Source organism: Sciurus vulgaris (genome assembly GCF_902686455.1).
Source record: "Sciurus vulgaris genome assembly, chromosome: 8".
In the NCBI taxonomy this organism is placed as follows: domain Eukaryota; kingdom Metazoa; phylum Chordata; class Mammalia; order Rodentia; family Sciuridae; genus Sciurus; species Sciurus vulgaris.
In genome coordinates, this window is record NC_136468.1 from 67,746,248 (window position 1) to 67,764,281 (window position 18,034).

The 18,034-nt window shown below is 40.1% G+C and overlaps 1 protein-coding gene across 2 annotated transcripts in view; it reads right to left on the reverse strand.

Annotated features, from left to right (window-relative positions):
* EFCAB10 (EF-hand calcium binding domain 10) overlaps nt 1-13,240 on the reverse strand; it is a 40,811-nt gene extending 27,571 nt beyond the window's left edge. For both annotated transcript variants that reach the window (XM_079150045.1, XM_079150044.1), the window contains exons 1-3: nt 13,100-13,240; nt 1,663-1,827; nt 1,467-1,554 (exon numbers count right to left, since the gene is read on the reverse strand). In XM_079150045.1, coding sequence (XP_079006171.1) covers nt 1,467-1,554; nt 1,663-1,827; nt 13,100-13,208 — 362 coding nt within the window. In that variant the 5' untranslated portion in view covers nt 13,209-13,240. The remainder of the gene's footprint in view (nt 1-1,466; nt 1,555-1,662; nt 1,828-13,099) is intronic.
* Between the last annotated feature and the right edge of the window lie 4,794 nt (nt 13,241-18,034).

An 18,034-nucleotide genomic window follows, 5' to 3' on the forward strand; every position in this document is an offset into this window, starting at 1 on the left:
TCTGTGGAAACTCAGAATAATTCCATTTACAAATATAAATGCTGAATATATATGTTGAATAACATACAAGAGCAAATAAATTATAACTTTCAACTTCCTATGCTAAAGGAAACTTTTGTGGATAATCAAACATAGCCAATAAATTTTTAAAAAATCACTTAAGAATGCATGTTTATCTTTGAGGTTCCTGTACCCAGTTTGGGAATTCACTGTATTTCCATAAGAAAACACATTATGAGATGGTGAATACGCTAGGGTTGTTCTTCATATTCCATAACTATCTTTCCATTTAAAATATTCCTAGAGCAAGTGCAAGGTTCTGGGTTCATTCCCCAGTCACAAAATAAATAAATAAAATACTTCCTAGTTCCAGTCTGTATGACAGTGGAAACCTTTTCTGTCTGGATGAAACATCAGGCTAGAGCACCCTGCCTCAGTCTTTCCCCCATGGGAGGGGTTGTAATTAAACATTTTTGTTTAATATTTATGTAACTGATGTGACAAAAATCTTGTACTTTCTTTTTCCTTCTGACTTTTCCTTGGCTTTGGGCTACACTAAAGAATGGTTTCTTGATTAATAAATCCTCAGTAAAACTTTTAAACAAATTAGCTAAATTAGCTAGAGGCTTTCTACACGTATCCAATTTTATTCCAGTAGTTTTTTCCTGACACAGCATTTAGTACTTTCAGTGCTGTAATATCCCAAATCCAAAACTATCAGGCCAGCGTGTACTATACTACTGATAAACATTTACCTTGCAATAAGTAATTTTGAAGTTTTTGAGATAAATTCTATTACTGTATACAGAAACTTTTCAACTAGTGTGTTAAGCTGAAAGCTTTTCTAATAGTTTCAGCAGACTGGGTTTCTTTACTTCATCCTTTGAGAATTGCTGAGGTTTCCTTGAGAAAAGAATGAAGCTGCTTCTGGAACTTACTAACTCCACAACATTTCCCTTTCTCTTTCCAGAGGGAGTATTCCCTTATTCCCTGCCTGTCTTCACTTAACTTCCTTCTTTTTGCTTTTTTTTTTTTTTTTTTTGGTACCAGGAATTGAAGCCAGGGGCAGGCACTTAACCACTGAGCCACGTCCCAGCCCTTTTTTTTATTTTTTGAGACAGGGCCTTGTTACATTGCTGAGGCTGGCTTTGAACTTGTGATCCTACTGCATCGGCCTCCTGAGTTGCTAGGAGTATAGGCATGTGCCATCGTGCTGGCCTCTGTCATTACTTCTAGTTGCTCAGAGTTTCAGGAAAATGAAAGTTTTATCTCAAAAGGGAGGAACCCGGGCTGGGGATGTAGCTCAAGTCAGTAGAGTGCTTGCTTTGCAAGCACAAGGCCCTGGGTTTGATCCCCAGCACCAAAAAAAAAAAAAAAAAAAAGGGGGGGGGGTGGAGGAACCCATTTGCAACTGAATAACTTGAAAATTATGCCACATTATTAAAATCATTATTTAAAAGACTTACACTTCCTTCTTGAACTTAGGCAGATTTATTATATGTCCGTCATCACTTAAAACTTCATCTGCATCACATAGACCCAGGGTTTTTAGGGCTGTAAAAGTCAGAATGAGAAGAAATGAAAATTCAAAATGAGAATTCTGTTCTCTAGAGAAAGTTATGAAATGATCATAAACTATTTCAATTTGTAGGAAATACTAACCTTCTTTATACTGTAAAAACGATATGGTGCCTTTGCCTGAGTTATCCAGCATCTCAAACATGGCTGTGATGTTAGAGTTATCCATAAAGTAAGGAAAAGGTACATTTGTTTCCTTAGCAATTTTCATACATTCCAACACAGAAATTAAATATTCTCTTGGATTTCCTGCAAAAGAACAGTTTCAACTCTTTCTGATACAAAATTATAATATCTCAAAAGGAAACAGCCATTTAACAACTATTAAATTATTGTACCAGGCACTAGGGATACAGGCCTTGCTTCATGAAACATACAGTCCAACAGGAAACAAAACATTAAACAAACAATCACATACATAAGTGCTCTACTTCAGATGACTGAATAGTAAAATCTAGAACCTGAAACTGGGCATTTAAAAGAAAAAAAATTCCCAGGCAATCTAACTTCCCAAAAGAGTTGAGAACCAAAAAGAGAGGGAACAGCAAGATGTAGGAAAGAAGGAATGATACATAGGTAAAAAAAGAAGGAATTCTTAGATATAGTCCTCTAATTAGAAAGTATAAATATTTATTTTTAACATTTTGAATAAATAAGCTATCTTTCATTAAAGCAATTTCAGAAATGAAAATAAAGATCAATCTACTTTCCAGAAATAATGCAGGGTAATCATGACAAAAATAAGTAACCAGGCGTGGTTATGCAGGTCTATAATCCCAGCTCCTCAGGAGGCTGAGGCAGGAGGATCCCAAGTTCCAGATCAGCCTGGGCTACTAAATTAGCAAGATCCTGTCTCAAAAAGAAAAACAAAAAGGACCGGGATGTAGCTCAGTGAGGGATCAACCCTGGATTCTATCCCTGATCAGAAGTTTAAAAAAAAAAAATCCAAAGTAAAGAAGGAACAACTGGTAAACCCATCTACTACACCATCATTTTATTTCAATCCTAGATTTTGCCCTTATGTTTTTTAAGAAATCTTTTAAAAGAGCTATTTATTGTTAAGAATTGGGCTGGGGTTGTAACTCAGTGGTAAAGTGTCTAGCAAGTGTGAGGCACTGTGTTCCATCCTCAGCACCACATAAAAATAAATTTAAAAAGTATTATGTCCATCTACAACTAAAAATATATATAATATATATTAAATATACATATAAATATATATAAAATATATATTAAATTTATATATATACATTTAAAAATAGGGCTGGGGTCATGGCTCATTGGTAGAGTGCTTGCCTAGCATGTGTGAAGCACTTGGTTTGATTCTCAACACCACAAAAAGAAAAAAAGATACTGTGTGATCTACAACTAAAAATATCTTTTTTTTTGCGGTGCTGGGGATCAAACCCAGGGCCTTGTGCTTGCAAGGCAAGCACTCTACCAACTGAGCTATCTCCCCAGCCCCTAAAAATATCTTAAAAATAAATAAATAAAGAATTTGTAAAAGTAGAAAAGTACAATGAACCCACCACCAACTTCGACTGTTAAAATTTGTGGCCAACTTTTTACTATAACCCCATCTATTTCCCACTGTTTACCTGTTACTTCAGAGAAAATCATAGCAATCATGTCTTATTAATATTTGAATTATATATCTCTAAAAGATAAGGTCTCCTTTTTCATATCACCACAATATTATTATAGTACCATTCATACATTTAAAAAATCTTTGTAGTATCCTCAGATGGTAGTCAAGTTTCTAGTTGGTTCACAAAAGCTATAAATTTTAAACATTTTTTTAAAAATCAATATTCAGGGGCTGGGGTTTAATTTAGTCGTAGAGTGCTTGCCTCATAGATACAAAGCCCTGGATTTGATCCCCAGCACTGCCCAGGGCGGAAAAAAAAATCAGTATTCAAATAGGGTTCCCTATTGTGATAGATTATTTATCTATTTATTTTGAATATAGAAAGGCAGAATTTTTCATGTTTATTTTTGATAGGTAAAAATTAGATATAGTATACAACATGGTGTGTATATATAGTTGCATACATTGTGGGCTAAATCAAGATACTTAACATGTGCTACCTCACTTTTTTTTGGTGGTGAGTACACTTAAAATCTATTTGCAATTTTTAAGATACAATATATTGTTATTAACTGTGGTTGCCATTATGTACATTATATCTTTTAAACTTATTCCTCATCTAACTGAAATTTTGGGACCAATATTTTCTCAATACCTAAACCCCCAGTCTCTGGGAACCACAATTTTGCTCTATTTCTGTGTTCTTTTTGTTCTCCCTTTAGATTTAGCATATTATTGAGTATTGAGAGTATGTGCTATTGTCTTTCTATGCCTGGGTTATTTTACTTAGCACACTGTCTTTGACTTTCATCCATGATGTCATAAATGACAGGATTTTCTTTTTAAAGAAGAAGAGTATTCCATTGTGAATATATACCACATTTTCTTCACTCATCTGTTGATGGACACAAAGTTGTTTCCTTTTCTTGGCTATTGTAAATAATGCTGTGATGAACATGGGAATTCAGATATCTCTTCCACAGACTGCTTTCATTTCTCTTGGATATATACTCAGTAGTGGGATTGCTGGATCACATAGTATATCTATTTTTTAACTTTTTGAGATCCTCCATACTGTTTTCCATTATGGTCATACTAATCTGCATTTCTCCCAACAGTGTACAGGTTTCCCTTTTCTCTACATCCTTGACAACACCTGTTATTCATCTTTTCAATAAGTCATTCTAACAAGTGTGAGGTGATATTGCATTATGGTTTTAATTTGCATTTCCCTGATGATTAATGATGGTGAATATTTTTTTCATACACCTGTCGCCTATTTGTATGTCTGTCTTCTTTTGAGAAATGTCTTTGGATCCTTGGCTTTATTCTTCTTTCTTTCCTTTTTGTGTGTGGTGCTAAGGATCAGCCTGACTCCTTAACTCATTTTAAAAATTGCAGTGTTTTCTTACTATTGTGTTGAGTTACTTATTTTTTTTTAAATTCTCTCTTATCGGCTATATGGTTTGCAAATAAATTCTCCCACACATATTTGTCTCTTCTCTCAGATTATGTTTTTAGTCTATTGATTTCCTCTTGTCCTTTTTTTTTTTTTAAATTTTTATTTTTTTTATTGTAAACAAATGGGATACATGTTGTTTCTCTGTTTGTACATGGCACAAAGGCATACCATTTTGTAATCATAAATTTACATAGAGTAATGTTGTTTGATTCATTCTGTTATTTTTTCCCTTCCCCCCACCCCTCCCACCCCTCTTTACCCTCTATACAGTCCTTCCTTCCTCCATACTTGCCCCCCTCCCTAACCCTAACTCTAACCCTAACACTAACCCTTCCCTCCCCCCCATTATGTGTCATCCTCCACTTATTAGCGATATCATTCGTCCCTTGGCTTTTTGAGATTGGCTTATCTCACTTAGCATGATATTCTCCAATTTCATCCATTTGCCGGCAAATGCCATAATTTTATCATTCTTTATGGCTGAGTAATATTCCATTGTATATATATACCACAGTTTCTTTATCCACTCATCAATTGAAGGGCATCTAGGTTGGTTCCACAGTCTGGCTATTGTGAATTGAGCAGCTATGAACATTGATGTGGCTGTATCTCTGTAGTATGCTGATTTTAAGTCCTTTGGGTATAGGCCAAGGAGTGGGATAGCTGGGTCAAATGGAGGGTCCATTCCAAGTTTTCTAAGGAATCTCCACACTGCTTTCCAGAGTGGCTGCACTAATTTGCAGCCCCACCAGCAATGTAAGAGTGTACCTTTCTCCCCCCATCCTCGCCAACACCTGTTGTTGCTTGTATTCTTGATAATCGCCATTCTAATTGGGGTGAGATGGAATCTTAGGGTAGTTTTGATTTGCATTTCTCTTATTACTAGAGATGTTGAACATTTTTCCATATGTTTGTTGATTGCTTGTAGATCTTCTTCTGTGAAGTGTCTATTCATTTCCTTAGCCCATTTGTTGATTGGGTTATTTGTATTCTTCGTGTAGAGTTTTTTGAGTTCTTTATAGATTCTGGAGATTAGTGCTCTATCTGAAGTATGATTGGCAAAGATATTCTCCCACTCTGTAGGCTCTTTCTTCGCATTGCTGATAGTTTCCTTTGCTGAGAGAAAGCTTTTTAGTTTGAATCTATCCCAGTGGTTGATTCTAGCTTTTATTTCTTGTGCTATGGGAGTCCTGTTAAGGAAGTCTGGTCCTAGACCAACAAGGTGAAGATTTGGACCTACTTTTTCTTCTATAAGATGCAGGGTCTCTGGTCTGATTCCGAGGTCCTTAATCCATTTTGAGTTTAGTTTCGTGCATGGTGAGAGATATGGGTTTAGTTTCATTCTGTTGCATATGGATTTCCAATTCTCCCAGCACCATTTGTTGAAGAGGCTATCTTTTCTCCATTGCATATTTTTGGCCCCTTTGTCTAGTATGAGAAAATTGTATTTATTTGGGTTTGTGTCCGTGTCCTCTATTCTGTACCATTGATCTACCTTTCTATTTTGGTACCAATACCATGCCGTTTTTGTTACTATTGCTTTGTAGTTGAGTTGAAGATCTGGTATTGCAATACCCCCTGTTTCACTCTTCCTGCTGAGGATTGCTTTAGCTATTCTGGGTTTCTTATTCTTCCAGATGAATTTCATGATTGCTTGCTCTATTTCTGTAAGGTACATCATTGGGATTTTAATTGGAATTGCATTGAATTTGTATAGCACTTTAGGTAGTATGGCCATTTTGACAATATTAATTCTTCCTATCCAAGAACATGGAAGATCTTTCCATCTTCTAAGGTGTTCTTTAATTTCTTTCTTTAGTGTTGTATAGTTCTCATTGTAGAGGTCTTTCACCTCTTTTGTGAGATTGATTCCCAAGTATTTTATTTTTTTCGAGGCTATAGTGAATGGGGTAGTTTTCCTAATTTCTCTTTCTGAAGATTCATCACTTATGTATAAAAATGCGTTGGATTTATGGGCATTGATCTTGTAACCTGCTACTTTACTGAATTCACTTATGAGTTCTAAGAGTTTTCTGGTGGAATTTCCAGGTTCCTCTAAATATATAATCATGTCATCAGCGAACAGGGATAGTTTGAGTTCTTCTTTTCCAATTCGTATCCCTTTAATTTCTTTGGTTTGTCTAATTGCTCTGGCCAGAGTCTCAAGAACGATGTTGAATAGAAGTGGTGAAAGAGGGCATCCCTGCCTTGTTCCAGTTTTTAGGGGGAATGCTTTCAGTTTTTCACCATTTAGAATGATATTAGCCATGGGCTTAGCATAGATGGCCTTTACAATGTTAAGGAATGTTCCCACTATCCCTATTTTTTCTAGTGTTTTGAGCATGAAGGGGTGCTGTATTTTATCAAATGCTTTTTCTGCATCTATTGAAATAATCATGTGATTCTTGACTTTAAGTCTATTGATATGGTGAATTACGTTTATTGATTTCCTGATGTTGAACCAACCTTGCATACCTGGGATGAAGCCCACTTGATCATGGTGCACTATCTTTTTAATATGTTTTTGTATGCGATTTGCTAAAATTTTGTTGAGAATTTTTGCGTCGATGTTCATTAAGGATATTGGTCTGAAATTTTCTTTCCTTGATGAGTCTTTGTCTGGTTTAGGTATCAGGGTGATATTGGCTTCATAGAATGAGTTTGGGAGGGTTCCCTCCTCTTCTATTTTATGAAATACTTTGAGAAGTATTGGAATGAGCTCTTCTTTAAAGGTTTTGTAGAACTCGGCTGAGAACCCATCAGGTCCCGGACTTTTCTTTGTTGGAAGGCTTTTGATGACTTCTTCTATTTCAGTACTTGAAATTGGTCTATTTAAATTGTTTATGTCCTCCTCGTTCAGTTTAGGCAATTCATATGTCTCTAGAAACCTGTTGATGTCTTCGAAATTTTCTATTTTGTTGGAGTATAGATTTTCAAAATAGCTTCTAATTATGTTTTGTATTTCAATCCTGTCTGTTGTGATATTTCCTTGTTCATTCCGAATTTTAGTGATTTGGGTTTTCTCTCGTCTTCTCTTTGTTAGTGTGGCTAAAGGTTTATCAATTTTGTTTATTTTTTTGAAGAACCAACTATTTATTTTGTCAATTTTTTGTATTGTTTCTTTTGTTTCAATTTCATTGATTTCGGCTCTGAGTTTAACTATTTCCTGTCTTCTACTACTTTTGGTGTTGGTCTGTTCTTCTTTTTCTAGGGCTTTGAGCTGTAGTGTTAGGTCGTTTATTTGTTGAGTTTTACTTCTTTTATTAAATGCGCTCCATGAAATAAATTTCCCTCTAAGTACTGCTTTCATAGTGTCCCAGAGATTTTGATATGATGTTTCTTTGTTCTCATTTACCTCTAAGAATTTTTAAATTTCCTTCCTAATATCTTCTGTTATCCATTCATCATATAATAGCATATTGTTTAATCTCCAGATGTTGGAATAGTTTGTGTTTTACTCTTTCATTTATTTCTAACTTCAATCCATTATGATCTGATAGAATACATGCTAGTGTCTCTATTTTCTTGTATTTGCTAACATTAGCTTTGTGGCATAATATATGGTCTATTTTAGAGAAGGATCCATGTGCTGCTGAGAAGAAAGTGTATTCGCTCTTGGTTGGATGGTATATTCTATAAATGTCCGTTAAGTCTAAATTATTGATTGTGTTATTGAGATCTATGGTTTCTTTGTTCAATTTTTGTCTGGAAGATCTGTCCAGTGGTGAGAGAGGCGTGTTAAAATCACCTAGTATTATTGTGTTATGGTCTATTCGGTTTCTGAAATTGAGAAGGATTTGTTTGACATACATGGATGAGCCACTGTTTGGGGCATAGATGTTTATGATTGTTATATCTTGCTGATTTATGCTTCCCTTAAGCAGTATGAAATGACCTTCTTTATCCCTTCTGACTAACTTTGGCTTGAAGTCCACACTATCGGAAATGAGGATGGATACTCCAGCTTTTTTGCTGAGTCCATGCGCATGGTATGTTTTTCCCCATCCTTTCACCTTTAGTCTATGGGTATCTTTTTCTATGAGGTGAGTCTCTTGCAGGCAACATATTGTTGGATCTTTCTTTTTAATCCAATCTGCCAGTCTATGTCTTTTGATTGATGAATTCAGGCCATTAACATTCAGGGTTATTATAGAGATATGATTTGGTTTCCCGGTCATTTGGTTCATTTTTTAAATTCTATTTATTTATTTCTTGACACAACTTGTTTCCTCCTTTATTTGACAATTCCTTTAGGATAATTCCTCCCTTTGCTGATTTGCTTCTTTGTTTTTCATCTCTTCCTCATGGAATATTTTGCTGAGAATGTTCTGTAATGCTGGCTTTCTTTTTGTAAATTCTTTTAGCTTTTGTTTATCATGGAAGGATTTTATTTCATCGTCAAATTTGAAGGTAAGTTTTGCTGGGTATAAGATTCTTGGTTGGCATCCATTTTCTTTCAGGGCTTGAAAAATGTTGTTCCAGGCCCTTCTAGCTTTTAGGGTCTGGATTGAAAAGTCTGCTGATATCCGTATTGGTTTCCCCCTGAATGTAATTTGGTTCTTTTCTCTCACAGCCTTTAAAATTCTGTCTTTATTTTGTATGTTAGGTATTTTCATTATAATGTGCCTTGGTGTGGGTCTGTTGTAATTTTGTGTATTTGGAGTCCTATAAGCCTCTTGAACTTGATTTTCCATTTCATTCTTCAGATTTGGGAAATTTTCTGATATTATTTCATTGAATAAATTGTTCATTCCTTTGGCTTGTTTCTCTAGGCCTTCCTCAATCCCAATAATTCTTAAATTTGGCCTTTTCATGATATCCCATAGTTCTTGTAGATTCTGTTCATGATTTCTTACCATCTTCTCTGTTTGTTCAACTTTGTTTTCAAGGTTAAATATTTTGTCTTCAATGTCTGAGGTTCTGTCTTCCAGGTGTTCTATCCTATTGGATATGCTTTCTATGGAGTTCTTAATTTGGTTTATTGTTTCCTTCATGTCAAGGATTTCTGTTTGGTTTTTTTTTCAATATCTCTAACTCTTTATTGAAATGATCTTTTGCTTCCTGTATTTGCTCTTTTAACTGTCGATTGGTGCGATCATTCAATGCTTGCATTTGCTCTTTCATCTCATCGTTTGCTTCTCTGATCATTTTAATTATGTACATTCTGAACTCCTTTTCTGTCATTTCTTCTGCCATGCTGTCATTGGGTTTTATTGATGTAACATCTAGATTTGTTTGCAGCATTTTCTTTCCTTGTTTTCTCATATTGTTCAGGTATCAGTTGACCGCTGAGATATTGCAGATTTCCTCTATTGACTTACAATGTCCCTGAAGATTTCTATATATATCCCCCCTTAGCCTTCAGTAGGCTGAAGTCTTGGAGGAAGTTGATAATGCGGTACTCCACAAGGAAGCTGCCTCTCTAGGAGTGGTGGCCTTCAGGAGGGGTATAATCCCTGCTAGTGGGCAGAGGTGCCTCCACTTGTTGACCAATGGTCATCCAAAGGGGACCTAGGCTGCGGGCTGAGGCAAGGCCTGTTTGGGCCTGAGTCTCTAGTTTTACCGTCCTTGTGGGGAAACCTCACACGGCAGGGAAGACTCACCCGGTGGGGAGGTCTCGCTGGTCAGTACCCTCCTAGAGGTTCCCCTCAATTACAGCTACCGCCTGGGCTGGGCTGCCTTCCTCTGCAAAGTTCTCAGGGGCCCGGCCCTACCTCCTGGGCCTGGGAGCCTCACCCTTCGCAGATGAATCTCCTTAGGCTGCCCCTCCTCAGAGAATATGCCCTCAGGCCTGGAACCTTTGCTCCGCCCTAAGCCTGTCTCTGTGCGCCTCTTCCACCCAGAAGCCTCCTAGATCCTGGGACCCTGCTCTGCCCCTAATTGCCTGGCTATGCGGCCCCTCCTCTGAGCAGCCACCTGGGGCCCCGTACAATCTCTCTGAGTCCCAGAGACCCGCCACACGCCTCTTCCTCCAGACAGCTGCCCAGTATGCCGGTGCGGTCACTAGGAGTCCAAGAAACTCACTGCGTGCCTCCACCTCCCACCAACCACCCGTAGCCCTGGGCAATCAATCACTCCGAGTCGAAGTGACCCTCCCCGTTCCTCCTCCTCCTCCAGATAACCCCCCGAGTGTTCAGTAGTGGTCGCTCTGGGTGGCTCTGAATCCACGTGACCCGCTGCACGGGTCCTATGGGCAACCGCCCGGAGCTCTTGGTGCGGCCACTCAAGACCAAGCGACCCACCACGCTTCCTCTCCAGGCAGCCCCCCTGTGTTCAGGCGCTGTCCCTTTAAGACCAAACAACTCACCACTCGCCTTCTCCTCTGAGCAGCCGCCTGGAGCGCCAATGCAGTCACTGCGAGTCCAAAGGACCTGCCACTCTTCTCCTCCTCCTCCGAGCAGGCCCCGGGGTTCAGAAGTGGTCCGAGTCCAAACAGCCCGCCACGCAGCCTCTCCTCTGGCAACCGCCTGAAGCTCTGGTGTAGTCACCCCGAATCCAAGCGGCCGCGTTCCTCTTCCTCCTCCTCGTCCTCAGGGCAGGCCCCGGGGTTCAGAAGCGTCGTTCTGAGTCCAAACAGCTCACCGCGGAGTTTCTCTTCTGGCAACCGCCTGTAGCTCTGGTGCAGTCTCTCCGAATCCAAGTGGCCACGCTCCTCCTCCTCCTCCTCAGGGCAGGCCCCGGTGTCCTGAGTCCACACAGCTCTCCTCGCCACTCCTCCCCTGGGCAGCCGCCGGATCCCCAGTGGTTGCTCCGAGTCCCAGCGCTGTGCCGAGTGGCCTCCTTTTCGGCGCTCCTAGTTGTCCGAGTTCACTGCTCCAGCGGGGGGAGGGGCGTCTCACTGGCAGCTCTACTTCACAAAGTTTCCTGCGTTCCGGGACCACTGTCCCATCCGGGACGCCTCCCCAATGGGAGAGACTCACCCGGCTGCTTTGAGTTGGTCCCAAGTGTCTCAATATCTCCTCTTTTGAATCCTGAGTCCTGGAGCAACATGAAATGCAGCCACCCTCTAGGCCGCCATCTTGAAAACCCTCTTGTCCTTTTTTTAAGATACATTTTTTATTCTTATTTGACACATAGTAATTATACATTTATGGAGTACAGTGTGATATTTAAATACATGTATACAAGTGTAGTATTCAGATCAGGGTAATTGGCATATTTATCACCTCAGATATTTATAATTTCTTTGTATTGGGAACACTGAAATGCTATCAAGAGTAACAGTTGTGTAGTCACACACACTGCTGCATTGAACAGCAGAATACTTTTCAACGTTACAGTACCAAGCACCAGTAAGAGACAAGTCACTTTTACAAAGCACGTTTACGTTTTAAAAATTAGTTTGAAATCAAGTTTATCTCAGAGCATTAAAAAACAAAAAAAGAATAAGGGCATTCCTTTGTCTTTATTTCTTTTCACTTTCTTATTCGTTGCAGAGTGTTTTTTAATGCTTTACTGCTGTAAAACAACTAGAAATAATTTTATTCACAGTTAACATGATCATACTGGTTGAGTGTTTTTTGGCAGTGTTGGAATGTGTAGTATTTAAGGAAATGGACAATTTTGGCATTTTGGACACTCTACATGGAAGCTGGCAAGCTCCAATTCTGCTGCCTGGTGGGGACATAAAATCATTTTTACTTTATTTCCCAGTACTGCAGTTTGGACCTACAGGTCATCTACCACTGAGCTACATCCCCTTTTTATTCTTTATTTTGAGATGGTCTAAGTTGCCCAGGCTGGCCTCAAACTTGGAATCCTCCTGCCTCACCTCCCAAGTAGCTGGGATCACAGGCATGTTCCATCACACCCGGTTTAACAAAACTTCTTAATTATACACCACAGAAAAATTATGAAAGATCCAAACCGTTAAGGGGCTCAGATGTGTAAAAATGTCAGGAAAAGCTGCTCCCCAAGAACACCTTATCAATTGTTTTTTTGCGGTGCTGAGGATTGAACCCAGGGCTTTGTGCTTTCGAGACAGGCACTCTGCCAACTGAGCCACATCCCCAGACCCCCTCTTTTTTTTCACCTTATCAATTGTTGAGTGCTCTTACTGTATTAAAAACTTCATGAGCAGGGTAGCAACGGAAACATCCGTTGCTCGCCAAGCACAGGCTGTTTTCTACAAGAATCTCCCCCGCAAGATCGGTTCTATCGTCCCCACTTTTCAGAGCAAGAAATAAGTTCGGAGTCTTGCCATAAACCAATAGTAGGAAGGGGTGGAGCGAGAAGCCTCTCTCCACCAGCCTAAATCTGCCGCAATAGCGACTGGCACAGAGGTCGTCCACTGGGCACTTGTTTAATGGAAGATCACAGAGCTCATGATCAGCAACAGGACTCCGGTGGCCTGGAGAGCGTGGCGGGAGGAAAGCGCCCGCTGGGGACTCGGGCCGCACTCGCGCCCCTGCGGACGGCTTCGCGTGGGGAGGCGGGTAGAACAGAAAGCCACTGGGAGGCAAGACCCTTACCTGGCCTGACAAAGAGAAGCACGCTAGTGAGGTGGTCCAGCAGCTCCATGATCCGGTGTGTTTTCAAGTAATCCCTGGCTTGCTGCTCCCTGCTACGTGGGGCCTCCATCGTTTTGCCGAGGGCTGTTGCTAAGCAACCAGGCAGCGTCTAGGCCTTTTGACTCCGCCTGCCTCCGCCCGCGCGGTCACGTGACGCGCTCCCCACGCTGCGAGCTGGGCCTGGAGTTCTGTTCCCAGCCCAGCCTAGGCGTGTGGTGTGTGGCGCGCCAAGGCGAGGTGCCCGCCCCGCGCTGAGAGCAGGGTCTTGTTTCCTTTTCCCGCTTCTGTCTCTAGTCCATAGTTAAGTGCTTGAGGTGTTGGTAGCCAGGATGGACCAATAACAGAACCTGTGTAATTCTGGGGTGTCGGGTGGAGAGTCCCACTTAGCATTTTAGGTGTGAGCCGCCTGCTGACTTCCCACTGGTGCGACTGGATCCTGAGCTTCAGAGTCTTATTTGCTGCTTGACCAGACTGCCTAAACACTGGTCTTAGAGACCATCTGACAGTCATTTTGCCAGAGGGGCAGTGAGTAAGATGGGATGCAGGTGGCCATCGTGGGAGCACTTAAGAAACTGGATTCTAGGCTGACACTTCTGTCTTTGAGTGTTTAACCTCTGAAACCTGTGCCATTATCTTTTACCAAAGAACTCAAAACAGGAGCTTGAAGAAAAGACAAATGGCCAATGAACATATGAAAGTATTCTCAACCTCTTTGGCAATCCTGCATATAAAATTACAAGATAATACCTTTTTTACATAACAGACTAATAAAAACTAGGAAGTTGGGCAATATCAAGTTCTGGCAAAGATGTAGTATGATAAGACTGTCAGTGATCGTGGAAGTGTACATTGGAACATCCGTTTTGGAAGATGGTTTGGAATTATCTTGCTAATTTAAACATGTTTTACTATGACTCAGAAATTCCACTCCTAAAGCAACTTGTAAATGTGCACCAAGAGACACGTAAAAGAATGTTCACAGCAGCACTGTTCTTAATAGAAATCACTGACAACAACCCAAATGTCATCAAGAGTAGAATGGATTTTTAAAAACCCAGTATATTACACAACGGGAATACCATTAAGCATTGCAACAATGAATTGCAGCTACTGTGATCATAGAGGTGAATCTCAAAAACATAATAGTGTCTCAAAGGAATATATACAGTATTAATCAATTGATAGGAAGTTTAAAAACATTCCAGACTAAACAATATGATTTATAGATTCAAACATATGTAGGAAATGTTTCCAGAAATTCAAGGGAATGATAAACCCAACTTTCAACATAGGGTTTGCCTTGGAGCTAAGAGGAAAGGGAGTAGGTTTAGGGAAGAGGAATATCCTTGGGATTGTAGGGTGCATGCTAATGTGATTTTTCTTGACCTGAGTGGTGGGTACACAGGTGTTTAATAAGTTAAGATTCTCTTTTTTTTTGGGGGGGAGGGGGGTGTACTGAGCATTTAACCCAGGAGCACTTTACCACTGAGCCACATGCCCAGCCCTTTGTATTTTTTGTTTTGAGACATGTTGAGGCTGGCTTTGAACTTGAAATCCTTCTGTCTCAGCCTCACAAGTCACTGGGATTACAGGGGTGCATGACTGTGCCCTGCTCAAGTTAGGATTCTTTATACTTTGTATGTGTTTTATTGATTTTTAAAATCTCAGCACTTTATAAAAACAATTTCTCCACTATTAAAAAAACAGTTGGAAAAGAAGCTACAACATCAATGCCAGGAGACCGATCCAAATCTGAAATGGAAAGTACCCAAGGTGCCAGGGACATGGTGAGGATGAGACCTTCAGAAGACTGGCCTGCCTTTAGAAGTTTGAGAGATCTGGCAAGCCAGAAAAACCCGATTTCGATGAGTGCCCTGAGCATCAGAGAGAACTAGATGTTCAACTGATTATTGGTTCCTTGACTCTATCTTAAGCAAAGAGGGATAACCTTTTCATCCTCAAAATCTGGAGAAGGTACTCCAAGGAGGGAAGCTAGCTAACTCTTTTAAAAGACTAGAAGACTGGGTGCCCAAATCTGCAAAACTGGCTTGGGTGTGTGAGAAGGAGTGCCTCGGAGAGGATGTAGGACAGTGCTTTGCAAACTTTCTACCAGCAGAAACTTTTAAAGAAATTCCATGTGGAATCCCTTATGCATGCATGTAAACAGATACAAGAGGGCACGATATTGAAATTCACTTAGAATGACAGAATCATATTATCTATTTTTAGAGAAAAAAAATTTTATGGTTATACATGGACAGAATACCTTTATTTTACTTGTTTATTTTTATGTGGTACTAAGGATGGAACCCAGTGCCTCTCATGTGCTAGGCAACTGCTCTGCTCTGCCCCTGGGCTACAGCCCCAGTCCACATTACCTTTTCTACATTTGTACTCTTCTCTGAGATATGACTGGCCAACTGAGTGATCCTTGTGATACAAGTAGCTGGAACCCGGGAAGCCCTTACTCAGGGGTAGACCTACACTACCTAAACTGACAAAGCAGATGCATTATTTCAACACCTGGTTCTTGATGGATTCTGGGGAGAATTTGAAAACCTCTGGTGTGGGTGTTATTCATCAGTGTTTTTTTGTTTTGTTTTGTTTTTATTATTTTAGTTGTAGATGGACACAATACTTTTATTTTATTTATTTATTTTTATGTGGTGCTGAGGACTGAACCCAGGGCCTCACACATGCTAGGCAAATGCTGTACCACTGAACCATGATCATAGCCCCTCTTCAGTGGTTTTTGATCAAATTCTTTGGGGACTCACTTTATGTTCCATGGTAGAAGGGACAGTAAATCACAAACCAGATGACTGTTCTCCTCCTCCAAATCATGGCCACACATGGTGTGTAACCCTTCAGGATTGATCTAAGATGTGTGATCTCTTGGGGAAAGTGGCTCTGGATCTGCTTAGGCATCAGTGTCAACAGGGATGAGAAGTGAGAGGGAGTCCTGCCAAGGGGACAGTGACTGTGAGAAGCAGAAGACAATAGGCTTGGTGTGGGGAGGACTTGAGTCACAGTAACATGGGGCCTGGTTGCAGTCTTTTGTCCTGGAGTCCTTTGACTGACTGGTCCAAGACCAGTGTGGCCTGGGGAAAGCAAAGTAAAAAAGACGAGGAACATCCTAAATGGAGGGAGAGAAGATTGAGTGCTGAGTCACTGGGTGCAGTGATTTCTGCTTAATGCTACAACTTAAGACGTTTGGTTTCTTCTGGGGAATTCATTGATTTACCCTCTGCTCCAGAGTACAAACTCCAGAATGTGCAATAACACTGACATTGCAATTATCTAATTTCCTCTGCTTGCGAAGTCAAGCTGAGGAGAGCAGTGGGCCCTGCTCACATCCTCCCCAGTTGCTGGTTGTTTTCTTTGTCAAGAAATCTGAATGCTTTTCTCCACCAAAGGAACAATGAGGGCTACTCAGTGCTCTCCCTCTCTCACAACATGTCTGGGAATCTCCATTTCCCCTGGAAATGACACTACAAGAGAAGTGTTCAGATGCCACCTAGTGGAGTCAGCTATTTTCTGTCATTGCCACTATCTCTTCGACCAAACTGGACTTCATTAATTATCATCATCGATGTTATCATAGCACTTTTTCTTCTTTGACTTCTTGTCCTCCACCTCCTTAATATTGTTTCTAATCCTATTACCACTTTGAGAAAGTAACTCTGGATAAAAAATATGCATGCCATAGTTCTCAGCCAGGGTTGCACATTATAGCCCCCTGGGGACCTTTACAGAGTACTGATGCTTAGACCCCATTCTGAACCCATGGGATTGAATCTTTTGGGATGGGGCCTGGGCATTGGGGATTTTGTTGTTGTTGCTGATGTAACAGAATTTTTTAAAATTAAATGTTTTTAGACATTCTATTCTTTAAAAAAAAATCCTTTTTCAAAAAATTAGTTTAGAGACAGAGTCTCACTGAGTTGCTTAGCACCTTGCTGTTGCTGAGGCTGACTTTGAACTCGTGATCCTCCTGTCTCAGCATCCTGAGCCATGGGGATTATGGGCATGTGCCATCAGGCCTGGCAAATATCCTTATTTTATTTATTTATTTTATGTGGTGTTGAGACTCAAACCCAGTGCCTCACACACACTAGGCAAGCACTCTACCACTGAGCCACAACCCCAACCCTTATATAACAGATTTTGACATTTAATTAACATTTACTAAACTCCACATTTTTAATGTTACATTTTGATGTAGCATGGAAATCACCACAGCAAGATAACAAATATAACCCTGCTTCCAGACAACCACTGACCTACTCTCTGTAACTGTAGATTAGCTTAGATTCTGTACAATTTTATATAAATGGGACCATATAGTATGTTTTATTTGGCTTTTTTCATTCAACATATTTTGTTGAGATTCACTTATGTGGTTACATATATCAATATTTTATTCATTTAAAAAAATTTTTAGTTGTCAATGAACCTTTATTTTATTTATTTATATGTGGTGCTGAGAATCAAACCCAGGGCTTCACACATGCCAGGCAAGTGCTCTACCACTGAGCCACAACCCCAGCCCCAATATTTCATTGATTTTTGTTACTGAGTAGGATTCCATTGTATCATTGTATGGATATATCACAATTTGTAAATCTATTCATCTCTCTCTCCTTCTCTCTCTCTCTCTTTTTTTTTTTTTTATTTCTCATACCAAGGATTGAACTCAGGGGCACTTAACCACTGAGCCACATCCCAAGCCCCATTTTTTGTATTTTATTTAGATATAGGGTCTTGCTGAGTTGCTTAGCGCCTCACTTTTCCTGAGGCTGGCTTCGAACTGGAGACCCTCTTGCCTCAGCCTCCTGAGCAGTTGGGATTGCAGGCGTGCGCCATGGCACCCAGCCCCATTCATCTCTTGATAGA